At 42.3% G+C, this 14,438-nt stretch overlaps 1 protein-coding gene across 6 annotated transcripts in view; it reads right to left on the reverse strand.

Annotated features, from left to right (window-relative positions):
* cpeb1.L (cytoplasmic polyadenylation element binding protein 1 L homeolog) overlaps window positions 1-14,438 on the reverse strand; it is a 42,769-nt gene that overhangs the window by 3,013 nt on the left and 25,318 nt on the right. For 4 of the 6 annotated variants that reach the window (NM_001090603.1, XM_041585017.1, XM_041585020.1 and 1 more), the window contains 4 exon segments: window positions 1,401-1,599; window positions 9,033-9,169; window positions 12,041-12,145; window positions 13,836-13,949. In NM_001090603.1, coding sequence (NP_001084072.1) covers window positions 1,401-1,599; window positions 9,033-9,169; window positions 12,041-12,145; window positions 13,836-13,949 — 555 coding nt within the window. 6 annotated transcript variants of the gene reach the window in all.

The raw sequence follows: 14,438 nt of genomic DNA on the forward strand, positions 1-14,438 counted from the left end.
CTATACCCCTTTACTGCTTCATGAACCCTAAAGGTGGACGCAAAGATCCGCTCGTTTGGCAACATCGCCAAATGAGCGGATCTTTTCCCCGATATGCCATTAAAAGCATGGCTATATCGGGGGTAATCCGTATGGCCGAACGATCAGATTACAATGTGCCATGGGCTCCGGCGGGATCGGTCGGGTCAAAATCAGACCTGACCGATTGACCAATCTCCGCCGGACGAAAGATGTTGGCACACGATCCGAAAATCGTACGAATCCTCGGACATTCACTAGGACATTTTTTTTCGGTATTCTCTGGAATCTGAACAGAGTTTCAGTGCATACGCTGTTGGAGTAAATTTCCGGTCACGAACGACTGTGCATGTGCTGAAAGTCATGAATATTTCCGAACACTTTTTGGAAATTCAGCGCATGCGTAGTTCCGGGCCGGAAATTTTCTCCAACTGTGCCAAAACTCCGCTCAGATTATGAAAAAAGATGGTGCCCGTCAACTGTCCTCCCACAATGCTCCCTCCCAGCATAGTGCATTAGTGCCACTGAATGTCAATCTCACTTCTTCATGCAGAGTAGCACAGCAGAGCTCGAGGGTGCCATACTCCACATCTTTGGAAAGGGAACATCAACACTAAGCTATTCAGTGCAAACCAAGTTGGAGCCAGTCTGGTATTCACACCAGCTGTGCATGCTGTAGAAAGCCGTAAATTCCAAGAGAATGGAGAATCCAAAGAAAACCGAAAAATGCGAAAGATGGTGCCCTTGAGCTCCACTACTCTTCATGGAGAAGCGAGAGACATTCAGGGACACTTTGCACAAATACACTATAGGTGGAAGAAGTTAAGTTCTCCTTTAATGTGGAAGGTAGATAACTTATAAGTAAGAAGTTAGGAACTGGTCACAGTAAGTGAGATAGCACACAGCTCAAAGACTGTGCAGAGGCAGTGGCTGTAAGGGGTGAGTCTTTACTTCTGTGTCCTGCATTATGGTGGTGAATACTACACCATGGTCCCACACTGTATGAGAAAAGTACAAATGACAGACTAAAGAGGTGCACGCTAAAGTGATACTGAAAACCTTTAACCCGTGTGATTGTGCCCTTACCAGATGTCCTGGAGAAGGGTTTTATGAGAAAAAAAAACAAACAAACAAAACATTCTTCCCCAGAACACTGGTATACCTGCCAGTTATCAGATTAAAGGACTCTCTAAAGTGGAGATGTGTCAATTGCAGAATTCGGTTTAGGATTTAGCATTTTATGCAGGATTTGGATGAATTCGAACTGCTCAGCCTAATTAAAAACGCGTGAGACTTTAAAGCAAGATAACAACTAAATGTTTGGGTTCCGTTTGTTAATTCAATGTAACCTTAGTATAATGAAATCTGAAGATGTTTCTTACCGATTGGATATTTGTGCTTATCAGTATCAATGCCAGCATAGACTACGCCACCAAACAGATCATTCATGATCGAAGCCAAAGCTTCAGCATTTAGCATGCCATGTAGAGCTCCCACAAATACAGTCTTACTGGGATCCAGCCGTTGTGATGGACTACGCACAAAGTTGCTGTCTGCAAGCACCCAAGGAATGACCTGCACCTAAGAGGTAAAAATAAAATATAAAGCCAACAAGTACCTTTGTAAGAAAAATAAATAAATTTAAAAAAAAACCAGTGCATATAGAACTTGTGTTTGGTTCTGTTTGCTAAATAAAACCTGTCACTAACTACCCCCTACCTAAAAGTAGGCGTGGCAATTATAAATGCAAGGTTTTGCACTTTGATAGAAATAACTAAATAGTCGTGTGTTGAGGGTATCAACCGAATTTACCTGTAACTTATGGAATAAAGCATTTAAAACATGACATTTCCTCAACTACATTTCTTCACTCTGCTCCTCTCAGCCAGCAATTTTCCAACATCCAATGCCACCTTTTGTCTTAAACCTTTCTAACTTGCTGCTCCTTACCTTTGGAATTCCATACCTGAATTCCTCCAGTGCACCCAATCTCAAGAAAACAAAATATAAGATCAGTCTAATCCTGGTACCTATTGGACAATGCCTTTCCTTACCTTGTGCACTTTTTCCCCTCCAATGTGTGCCTGTATGCAAGCCATCCACCCAGTGTCAGACTGGGATGCCAGGGGCCCATCAGAAAACCTTAGGCTGAGGGCCCACTTTTCCAAACTATTATACCTCCTCTCCTCACTCAACCTTTTTATTCTCCTAGTCTCTTCTCTACATACTATACTCTATTCTTCCATTATTAAGTTCCCATAAAGAAACAGGGAATTACCATGAAATAGGCCAAATGGTCAGAAGCAAGAGGATCACTTGGGCCCACCGGGAGTTTTCCTGGTATCCCTGTGGGCCAGTCCAACACTGAACCCACCTGCTCTATGGGCAGGGACTCCTTCCTACAGTGTCTTACCATATAGTACTTAAGCTCAAAGTCCTTCTGTAAGCTCTGTACTGTGCATATTTTATTGTATTATGACTTGTCCTCTGTGTACTTTTATATAAATATTTTACTATACATTTGTCACTTTTTTTGCAGGGTAAAACACATACATTGACCCAACAAAACCGCACTTTTTGGAAAGTACATTCTGCCAAATCCAAAATGCGTAATCATGTCTTTCTACACAGACTGCAACGCTTTTCAAAAGTCGGTTTTGATGAAACCCCTAAAATAGCCTCAAAGCTTCAATTTTCTAGCATCTTATCTCCCACATAGCATTAGGTACCAAGAAAAAACATCCTTAACGCCAGAGGTCTACAAAATACTTTGATGCCCAATATGCATGGATTTACCAAACTGTGGCATATAGAAATCCCAAAATTAATAATAATCACCCGGTATGTGTATTATGTGCCATAACACCCCCAACAGTAAGGAGACCCTAGAAAACCATATATCTTCCAAAACCACACATTCCGACGAATCCAAAATGGGTAAACAAGCTTTCCTACTGCAAACTATGAAACTGCAAAGTGATGCTAAATGTAGCAGTTATGAAATTTCCAAAAATAGTCAGCTTGCATTGTTCCCCATAGATGTCATTTTGTAACATACAAACATAAAACATCTTAAATATGAATGCATGGAGTCAGTTTTGATGCCCAATATGCATAGATTTACCAAACTGTGGTGAGCAGAGGCATCTAAATGGATATACAACAATTTCCATGGGCAAAAAACAGAAATGCAATAAAGTCACTAAAACCAATGCTTCCCCAGCCCCACTTGGTGTAATCAGCTGCCAGGGTCAGTTTAAATATTTTAGCTTGGCCAAATAAGTTATGAACAAACAAGCTGGCAATGCCTATGCAGAACTGAAAATGCAATAAAAATCACACCAATACCAAAACAGGTACTGCACAGTGCAGTTATTGAATATGCAAAAGGTCTAGAAAAAAATAATAAAGCACAAATAAATGCAGTAACCCCCCCCCCCCCAAAAGCCACTCATTGTGTAAGTATGTAAAAGTGTGTGTACACTTAGGAAAATAAGTGTTTTGTGTGCAAGTATGTGAGTGGTGTGAATGTGAAACCCCCAAAAAATGGTATTTTGTTTACTTAGCGATAAATCCATTTCTCAGAGTCCCGAATAGTTAGCACAGATACCATAGGGTTAATGTCCACTTCCCTTTAGGAGGCAGGATGACCAGAAAAAAAACTGTGGGCTTGCTCCTCCTCTTCCAGATATTAGCCCAACCCATGTTAGTGGTTATCAAGCAAAAAAAAAAAAAAAAAAAAAAAAAGAATCGAGGGTGGGACAACCTGCACTGCCTATTCGGGACTGAGAAATGGATTTGTCGGTAAGTAAACAAATCCCATTTTCTCCATTGTCCCTCGGCAGCACAGATACCATAGGGTTACGTCCCAAAGCAGAAGGTGGGAGAATAGAAAACGGAAGCAGCATGAGAGTTTAGTTATGTTGAGCCCTAGCTTATGAAGGAGGAGACCCCTTTAAACTGCCGCTTAAAGAACTTTAAAACTTTGAGGCCGAAAACTACCTGTGAAGAGGCAAAAACATTAAACTTATAAAATTTTGTAAAAGTGTGAACTGAGGACCATGTGGCAGCACAGCAGATTTGTTCTTCTGAAGCCTGGTTTGCATGAACCCATGAGGCGCTAAGTGCTTGCGTGGAGTGGGCTCCCCTTGAAGGGAGCTGGTCTTGTTGTATAGGCTAGAGAAATGGTTTCTCTGATCCATCTACTGATTGATGTGGAACTGGCGTTTTTGCCTTGTTGTGAATGTCCAAAGAGTACAAAGTAAGACTTTCAAAAATTCTGTGTCCTGTGAATATAATATTTGATTGCTCTTACCCAATGTATGGAGAGATTTCTCCTTTGGATTTTTTGGTTTAGGACATAATGAAGGAAGAATAATCTTAGTTTATGCGGTAGTCAGACTTTTGGTAAAAAAATCTGGTTGAGTACGTAGTACCAATTTATCCTCATGTATAATGGAGAAGGGAGATTGACAGGATAGCGCTGCTAGTTTTGAAACTCACCTTGCAGAGGTAATAGCTACTAGTAATGCCACCTTGAAAGAAAGCATTTTGACAGATGGAATGCATGGGTTCAAATGGTGGTTTTTGCAGAGCATGGAGAACTAGTGTGTGAGGTCCCATGGTGGTGTAGGGGACCACCACAGAGGATATATATGTTGAGCAGCTTGTAAAAAAAAGTTTTGATGTACTTTATTTCTGCTAAGGGTTGCTGAAGATTGACAGTGCGGCGATTTGGACCTTGAGTGAACTCATACCGAGTTCCTTGGTTAAACCTTCTTGCAAGAATTCTAGAAGTTCTGGGATGGTTACGGATTTATGTGCTAGCCGTTTGCACCATACAAGAAATTTTTCCATATCCTGTGGTATGATAGATTGGTGGACTTCTTTCGGGCTTAAAGTATGTATTACTGGCTGTGAAAAACCTTTGTTAGTCCAGATTGAGGTTTCAATAGCTATGCAGTCGGGGGATAGCATTGGAAGATTGTGATGTAGTAATGGCCCTTGGGTCAGAAGATCCGGCCACAGTGGTAGTCTCCAGGGGTCGGTCACCGCCATGTTCTATAAGCGAGAACCATGCTCTCTTGGGCCAGTATGGGGAGATTACAATAGCTGTGGCCTGATGTATGTTGATGATGTGCCAGTTTCCGGAGCACTTTGTGAATCATGGGTAACAAGGAATATGTATACTTGATCGAAGTCCCAGTTTATGGTTGAAGCATCCACTGCTGTGGTGTTGGGATCACAATACCTGGTGCAATAAGCTAGTAGTTGGTGATTGAAGGCTGATGCCACCAAGTCTATCTGTGGCCATCCCCACTTGTTGGTTCAGTTTCCATTCTCCTGGGTCTAGAGTCCGCCTCCCCAGTTCTCCTGACTTGGAATGTTAATGGCTGAAAGTTGTGGCACTGTTTTCTGCCCATGTCAGTATTTTGGCTGCCTCCTTCCAGGCTGCGTGACTGCGAGTACCGCCTCAATGGTTTACATTGGTCACATTGAGGGAACCCCATCAAGGTTCAGACTGACAGAGGGACTGTCCAATGTTGTAGTGAGTGTCAGATGGCAATTTTATTTGTTGCCAACCACTTTCCTTGTACTGTCTTGTCCAGGAATATTCCTCCCCAGCCGGAGAGACTGACATCCGTGATGGTTAGGAATTTTGGGACTGAACAGGGTCGTCCGATGGAGATTTTGGTTCTTAGTCTACCACATTAAGGACTGTTTGGTGTTGTGGCAGAGCGAGATTCTGGTCTATTGATGTGGGTGACCTGTTCCACTCTTGGAGTAATTCCAGTTGAAGGTGCCTCATGTGGAATTGTGCGTAGGGGACAAGATCTATGGATGCGGTCACGAGACCTAAGAGATGCATTTCTTGTGTTATTGTCCGCCTCGTGTATGGTCGCTTGAGGGGTGTTTTGAGTTTGAGTTTCTTGGGTGAGAAATACTCTGTCTTTGGGAATCGAAGAGTGCTTTTCAAAAAAAGGAAAAATGTGAGTATCCCCAAAAATAATGAACCAATCAATAAAAATTTGAAAAATTAGGACATAAGAGCAAGACCTGAACAGGTCTTGCTCTTATGTCCTAATAAATTTTTCAATTGTATGATTGGTTCATTATATTTGGGGATACTAACATTTTCCTTTTTTGAAATGTTATCTTGGACCTACACCCTAGGACTGGGGTGACACACACTATATATTGTTTCAATTGAAGAGTGCTCCCAAAAACAAAATGGATGGAGCTGGCGATAATGAGTTTGTGTGAATTATCCATCAGTGTTATTGCAGTATGCGTTGACAGGTGTCTATTTTTGCTACCTCTTCGGATGGAGCTCGTAAGAGAAGGTAGTCCAAGTATGGTATGATGGTCATCTATTTTCTCATGTAGGCTACTAGGCTGGCTATGACCTTGGTGAAAACTCGTGGTGTAGTGGTGAGGCCGAAGGGTAGAGCTTGAAATTGGAAATGTTCGGTGAGTAGTGCAAATCTTGGGAATTTTTGGTGATGCGGATGAATGGGGTTGTGGAGGTACATCCTTGAGGTCTATTTATGTGAGGAAGTCTCAGTGTTCTACGTTAGCAATTACTGCTCTCAACGATTGAGAACTTTGAGAAATCGATTGAGTTTCTTTAGATCGAGCACAGGATGTAGAGAACAGTCCTTTTTGGGGACCAGAAAGATTTGAGTAGAAACCCGGATTGCGTTGAGGTATTGGGACCGGAATGACTACTTTCGCGCATCTCTTGAACGGTGTTTTAGAAAGTATTGTTTGGGTTGGTTGGAATTCTGGATTAGGAATCTTGGTGGTGGGGCCTTCTTGAAAAAAAGGTTTGCAACCCTGAGAAATAACTGTGTATCAATTTGTCTGAGGTGTGAGAAAGCCATGCCTCTTTGAAAAGACGAAGTAGTCCTCCAACTGCCTGAAGTGGCGTAGAGGCGGCTGAGGGATCAGGAGTCCTGTTCCATTGACAGACTTGGTGGGGCATCACTGGGCGTTCCATGACAACTTCCCTGGTCCCACGAAAACTCTTGGAACTGGATGTAGTGGAATTTCTATAATTACGATTGAAGTTCTGTGTGAAACGTTTTGTTATAGGAGGGTCGAATTTAGTGTTGAGCTTTGTGAAGGTCTGGACTTTGTCCTGGGTAGGAAGTTACTCTTGCCTCCTGTGATTTGAGATTAAGGTGTCAAGTTCACTGACGAAGAGTGTGGATCTTGTAAATGGCAGCACCACCAGATTCTTTTTGGACGCAGAGTCTGTGCTCCATCATTTTAGCCAAAAGGCTCTCAGAGCTGCTATAGCCAAAGCAGATGATTTGGCAACAAGGTGTAGTGTGTCCATTGATGCATCACAGAGGTAATGGATAGCATTATGCATCTTAGAAAGGTGAGTTGGCATGTCAAAATCTCGTCAGAGGTTGCCGAAATGGCTTCCTGGGCCCACAGAGTTAGAGTCAACGAATTACCTGGTTGTTAGGTAGTAGAGGTAGTAGAGGAGCGGAATAGCTAGAGGAGAAAACTACCTCAGTCAGGAAGAGAAGGAGCGGAGCTCGAAGTTCCTCTGTGGTGTTGCCCTCAGGAAAGAACTCTTTGGGAAGGCGCAAACAAATTGGTGCACTGATGACGTCACTGTGTTGCGTGCCCACGACTCATAGGCTTCCACTGCCATGCCGGTATTGCTCCTGTGCCTCTCTTGAGCAAGAGTTTGGGTGCAAACCCTGAATTGTGTGGGGTAGCATACCTTCCACTTGTCCTCTCTCTGTCGATGTGTTTGAGTATATGGTAGCATACCTTGCTCTTATGTGGAATTTTGGTAGCGTGGGAGCATACCTTGTCCCTAGTTATACCCTTCACATAACTGGACTGTGATAATGGGGTAAGGCATTCGTGTCCCCTTGGTGTCAGCGCTATGAGCATGACTTAGGGAATAAAGTATATTTAATTAAAAATACAAAGTATAAGCGCAAGTGTTGGTGCAAATGACCATGAGGTTATGAGGTAGCACAAAAGCATACCCCGATTGCAGTAAGCACCATTACCTGTAAGGGAGAAAAACATGACCTACCTCCTTGAAAGCAGGATGACAAAACTAACATGGGATGGCTAATGTCAGGAAGAGGAGGAGCGAGCCCGCAGTGTTTTTCCTGTTATCCTGCCTCCTAAAGGGTAAGTGGGCATTAACCCTATGATATCTGTGCTGCCTAGGGACAATTGAGAAATAAGTACATAAGTTTGTGTATTGCACTAACCTGGGGTATGTAGGCTGCACAGCTGGGCAGGAATACAAGTGTGTAAGTGGGTCAGGTGCAGATAAGACTTTCTCAACCCACACATCACTAATGTAGTCCAATGTGCTAGAAGCCAAATAAAGCAATGGACGTATATAGTCTGTTTAAACAAAGTGTAATTTTCACTAGCATACTACAGGCATACACATTGTTAGTAGACAAATAGACAAATACAATTGCACACAGCTGCCCCTATTGGAAGCTATAATAAAAAAAATTAGAACTACAACCTCAACCCTTGAGCAAAGTGTCGCTCAATCATGCAACCAGTGCAGAATACACCAATCTCCATGTTAAGGCAAGCAGGGGGAACCGCCAGACTTATATACAGGTAGGAGACCTGCTATCCAGAATGTTCAGGACCTGGGTTTTTCATACAACTTTCCATAATATGGATCTTCATACATTAAGTCTGCTACAAAATTGTGTAAACATTAAATAAACCCAATAGGCTGGTTTTGCCTCCAATAAGGATTATTTATATCTTAGTTTGCATAATATGTTGCGCTCTAAAAACACATGATAGTTTGGATCAAGTATAAGTACTGTTTTATTACAGAAAATGTAATGTACTGTTGCTCTGCACTGGTAAAACTGGTGGGTTTACTTCAGAAACTATAGTTGCTAAACACACTGATGTGTAGCCATGGGGGCAACCATTCCAGCACAGGATACACAGTAGATCAGATAAGTTTGAAGACCATTTGAATACAGAATTACAAATACCTCCTTGCAGCGCATCCTGCGACTGGACATTTTGAAGTAGTGTTCACTCAGCCCATCTTGGCTTAGTAGGTCCTGAGAGCACGCCTGAAGCAAAGCACGAACTGACTTCTCTGATTCAAATACCAGATAAACATAACCTGGGGTTTGAAAAGAATTTGTTATAACATGCCAGAAAGGGCAATGATAGGCGTTGTTTTTTTAAGGAACAGTAACACTAAAAAAAAATGGTGACAAATCTGTTTTCGGATGTACATTGTAGAATGGCGAAAGGATGATTCTGCAAAATCCGAGGTGCGACGCTACACATCTCTATCTAGACTGCTGAACCAGAAGCTAGTTCTTGCCGCTGTACTGAGGATTTTACAGACCTCTGCAGGACTTGTGCTGCCTACTGTTCACACCTAAATCCCACACTGAAACTGCCCACATTGTTCACTCAAACTGCTGGAGGGGCACCAGCACAGTCACTGTATGTAGTACATTGTAGAGTGGTCCTGATTAGTGGAACCGTCTACTGCTCTGTTCTGCCTTCCCTATGCTCCCTGTGTGCCACACTCTTTGCCTGTTCTACTCTGTGTATGCCATACTCTGCCTCACCTATGCTCCCTTTGTGTGCCATACTATGCCTGTGGAACATAAGCCTGGTATTTGCTTGGGGTTTGTTAGTATTTGAAAATCATTGTTAGGGGGCCCTTGTGCTGGGGGGGGGGGGTGCCGTGTTATCCACAGAGGAGGCATTTGTATTAACGGTAGGTCTTAAAGGAACAGTTCAATGTAAAACATAAAAAATGGGAAAACAGTCTGTGCAAAATAAAAAAAATGTTTCTAATATAGTTAGCCAAAATGTAATGTATACAGTCTGGAGTGACTGGACGTCTAATAGCCAGAACATTACTTCCTGCTTTTCAGCTCTCTAGCTCTTGAGTTAAGCTGGCCATAGATGTTGAGATTTTTAAAAGATCAGATCCTGATCGTGAGACCACGATCTTCTCAGAACGATCGTACGATCGTACGAATCTACCATCAACTAAAAAGACCAATTTACCAGGAAAACAAAGCGGAGCTGCCTGCTTGGCCCTGCAAACATAGAGAGATTGCACTGGGACCGACAAAGATTTTTTTACCTGGCCGATCAATTTCCCGACAGATGTCGGCCGAAAAATCGTAAGATGTACGATCGTTCGAATACCACTAACCGCACGATAATTTCGAAGGATTGGTCGGGCTTCCCTAAAATCGGTCGTTCGGCAAGAAGAATCGTCGCGTCTATGGGGACCTTTACTCAGTGACTATAGGGGGGCCCCACATGGGACATAACTGTTCAGCGAGTTTGAAATTGATCCTTAGCATTCAGCCCCCTCAAGTCACCGATTGGTTACTGCATGGTAACCAACCAGTGGAAACCAAGAGAGCAGCCCCCTCAAGTCACCGATTGGTTACTGCATGGTAACCAACCAGTGGAAACCAAGAGAGCTGCAAAGCAGTAAGTAGTGTTCTGGCTATTATGTTACACATCCAGTCACTCCAGGCTTTATACATTACTATTATTTTTGGCTAACTAACTATATTAGAAACATTTTTTTTATTTTGTACAGCCTGTTTGACCAGTTTTTTTATTTTTACACTGAACAATTCCTTTAATACAACTACTTTTTTCCCCCACATATGAGCTATATCCCTGCAGTGAGCACCAATAGTTTTTCTTGGTGTGTTACCACCATTAATGTGGACATGGGTTTGTGGTAACATGGGTGTTGTTTAAAGTGGGTGTAATTTAAAAACAGGGAGTGGTCATCACTAGCTTCCATTATCGGCCCACCACTATGTAGGCCAGAAAAATTGCGGCCCTTGGTACAACAGAAGTTGGACAGCACTGGATTAAAGGAATGCTACACATGCATGCTTTATACAGCCTTGCATGCCCTATGCTTATCTACCTTGACAAATATGCAAAAAATAAAAATAAATAGGACTTGGGTCAAGTTACATTGTGCCTATTTAAAAAAAAAAAAAAAAAAAATTTCCATTACAAAGCACGAATTTCCAAGTTAAAGGGATACTGTCATGGGTAAAAAAAAAAATTTCAGTTAATAGTGCTGCTCCAGCAGAATTCTGCACTGAAATCCATTTCTCAAAAGAGCAAACAGATTTTTTTTATATTCAATTTTGAAATCTGACATTGGCCTAGACATTTTGTCAATTTCCCAGCAGCCCCTGGTCATGTGACTTATGCCTGCACTTTAGGAGAGAAATGCTTTCTGGCAGGCTGCTGTTTTTCCTTCTCAATGTAACTGAATGTGTCTCAGTGGGACATGGGTTTTTACTATTAAGTGCTGTACTTAGATCTTAGGCAGCTGTTATTTTGTGTTAGAGAGCTGTTATCTGTTACCTTCCCATTGTTCTTTTGTTTTGCTAATGCGGGGGGGAAAGGGAGGGGGTGATATCACTCCACCTTGCAGTACAGCAGTAAAGTGATTGAAGTTTATCAGAGCACAAGTCACATGACTTGGGGCAGCTGGGAAATTGACAAAATGTCTAGCCCCATGTCAAATTTCAAAATTGAATATAAAAAAAAAGTCTGTTTGCTCTTTTGAGAAATGGATTTCAGTGCCGAATTCTGGTGGAGTAGCACTATTACCTGATTCATTTTGAAATTTTTTTCCCAACAGTATCCCTTTAAGCACATTTTGTGGACACTGCTTACATTTTCAGCGAAACTTGACTTAGGAAGTTTTATTATTGGTGTGGCTTCACCTAAATGCTTCCCTGTCCCATCTATAATAAAACATGTATTGCAGAAAAAAAAAAAAAAACAGTCTGTAGAACAAGTCTTATGATAAAAAAAAGTCCCACAGCAAAAGGATAATATTAAAGACATTTAAGTAGGGCTGTATCCCAAATCCCCATCACCTTATCACCAGAAGTGTCCATCATGAAGAAGAAGAGTATCACCAGTGTAACTCCCGGAAGTGCTTATATAAATAAAATGCCTACCACATTCGCATTACCTTTGGGCATATTACCTTTGGGAGGGCAGCGGGGATGCTTGCCATCCTTACCAGGCCACTCAACACTAAGTGCTCCAAATACACGGAACGTGTTGATAAGTCCAGCTGTAAAGAACAAGGAATAGATTGTAGACCTGCATATATCAACCACAAGCAGCAGAATAGTAAAGGATGGACAATACAAAGTGCACATAACAATAAAACACATTTTGCCTAGATGACTTTCAGATGTAGGACCAATGGATCTGTATGCAGACTTCCAATCAATGGTTGAAAAGCACAACCAACAGTAAATAGGACAGACAATTGTGCAGTAGGAGACCTCAACTGGGAGTCATTCTACCAGGTAAAAACTATGGACAGATCTGTAAACTTATGACATGCCAATGAAATAAAGGCTTGTTTAGGAGTCAACACATTTTCATGTAGTGCACAAATTATTCAATACGCATCGTAATGGAAGCAATATTTTATAGTTTATCAATAAACCATAAAAACTAATGTAACACCTATTTGGGCTGCATAGCACACAAATAGTTAAACTGTCCAGCTAGCAGTAGAAGCATGGGTTACACGCGACATCACACAACAGGGTCAGGGCCTTCGCCATGTGGAAGTGTTCCCTCTATGGTGTAGTGCAACTACATCCCCCAGGCTACTGTGCATACAACAAAAGATGGGCGCCAGGAGGTTCTTGCAGTAAAACAGAAAACGGTTTATTTACTATGCACGAGGCAAGTGACCACAGGTTTAGTACTCACACAGGAGCTGAGGCAATAGTAATATTTACTCACACAGAGCTGCAGGCATTAGGCATTTCTCACAGAGGAAAGGTCTCCATTAGGCATTTGCAGTATTCACACACATTCCCTCCTGGAAGTTGTCAGGAAAGCAGCTTCTAACCTACAGTCCCTCTTCACTGAGGTCCCTGACTGGAGGCAACACACAGAGCCTCTGGGAAACTACTCCCTTACTGCAAATCCTTGTTGGAGCTTCAGCTGCTCTTTCTCTCTCACCTCTCTGCCTTTCTCTCCTAGAGAGACTAGAACAAGTCTGCCCTAGTGCAACTATTCCTCATTCACGGGGTTACCTGGTCCCCGACTTCTTCTTCCAAAGCACATGGGCCTTTCTGGGCCTATCTGTGCCCAGGCTCCCCTGAGCACACACAGCTGGATCACCATCCACAGGCCAAAGAGGAAGAGGCCACTCCCTACACACACTATATAGCAGTGTAGCAGGGGAGTGTCATTCTCTCCTGGCAGATCACTCTAAGAAAAAAGGTGGGGGCCTTAAAGCTGCAGGGCAGATTACCCAGTAGGGGTCCCTACACTAATAAAAAATGTTTTAGGGTTCAAATGCAGACCCCCCCCCATATGTTTTTCTTCCCCATTAAAATGGTCCCTCCATTGTCAAGTTTCTCTGTTAAAAAAAAGGTTGGTTCTCTTTGAAGTTTTTTGTGGGGGTCACTAACCCAGCAGCCAAAACAACTGACTACTTCAAAGGGCCATCTCCAGTTTGTTTTCCCAAACTCAATAAAAGCACTGCCCAATTGTTATTGTACACTGTACCCTAGAAAGCAGATAGATGCTAAAAATTCCAAACTGCAAAGTTGCTAAACATAGCCAATTTGTGGAAAAACTAAATATATTTTTATTTTAGGCAAATCACTACACATTTCCTCCACTGCTAGAGGAAAATAAAGCCAATTCCATCTTGTCTAGTGACAATAAGTTATTTCCCTCATCTCTTAGATATTTTGTATTAAACTACTTAACAGAAATTTACAGAGACTTACTTTCTGTTATGTCCCAGGGGACACCACCGAGAAAGACTTTGCAGGAATACACAGGATTTTTGTAGTTTCTAGGGGGCAGCTGCCCACTCCAGGTGCAGGTTGCTTCATTCACAGCTGAAGAAAGAGTGCAACAAAGTATTATATGCAGACGTAATCTACCTTATGTTTTAAGCAATATGAATATACACAAATCTCTTATTAAAGGGGTTGTTCACCTTCCAAACACTTTCAATTCAGTTTTTATAGATGCACACGCGACAATGCGGTTTCAATAGTCGCCCAAAGTTGCCTCAGTCAGGAGACTATAGAAATCGCATTGCCGTGTGTGCATTAGAGCAGGCGACTTCTTTGTAGCCTATGTGTAAAAACGCTGAGGCAGTTCGGGGAGATAGTCGCTCAAAAGACGAGGCAATTAGTCGCCAGGTGACAATCTCCCAGAATCTCCTCGTGTGGCCTTACCCTAAAGTTGAATGTCCCAGTCTCTGGTGTTAAGAGTCTGGCAGGTAAGCAATTCAGGTGCAGATTCTGATCTGCGATCAGAGATCTAGTGATCTGTCTGAAAACTAGCTGTTTGAAGGTCAACCACAGCCACTCTAGCCAATT

Source organism: Xenopus laevis, chromosome 3L, assembly GCF_017654675.1.
Source record: "Xenopus laevis strain J_2021 chromosome 3L, Xenopus_laevis_v10.1, whole genome shotgun sequence".
Lineage (NCBI taxonomy): Eukaryota > Metazoa > Chordata > Amphibia > Anura > Pipidae > Xenopus > Xenopus laevis.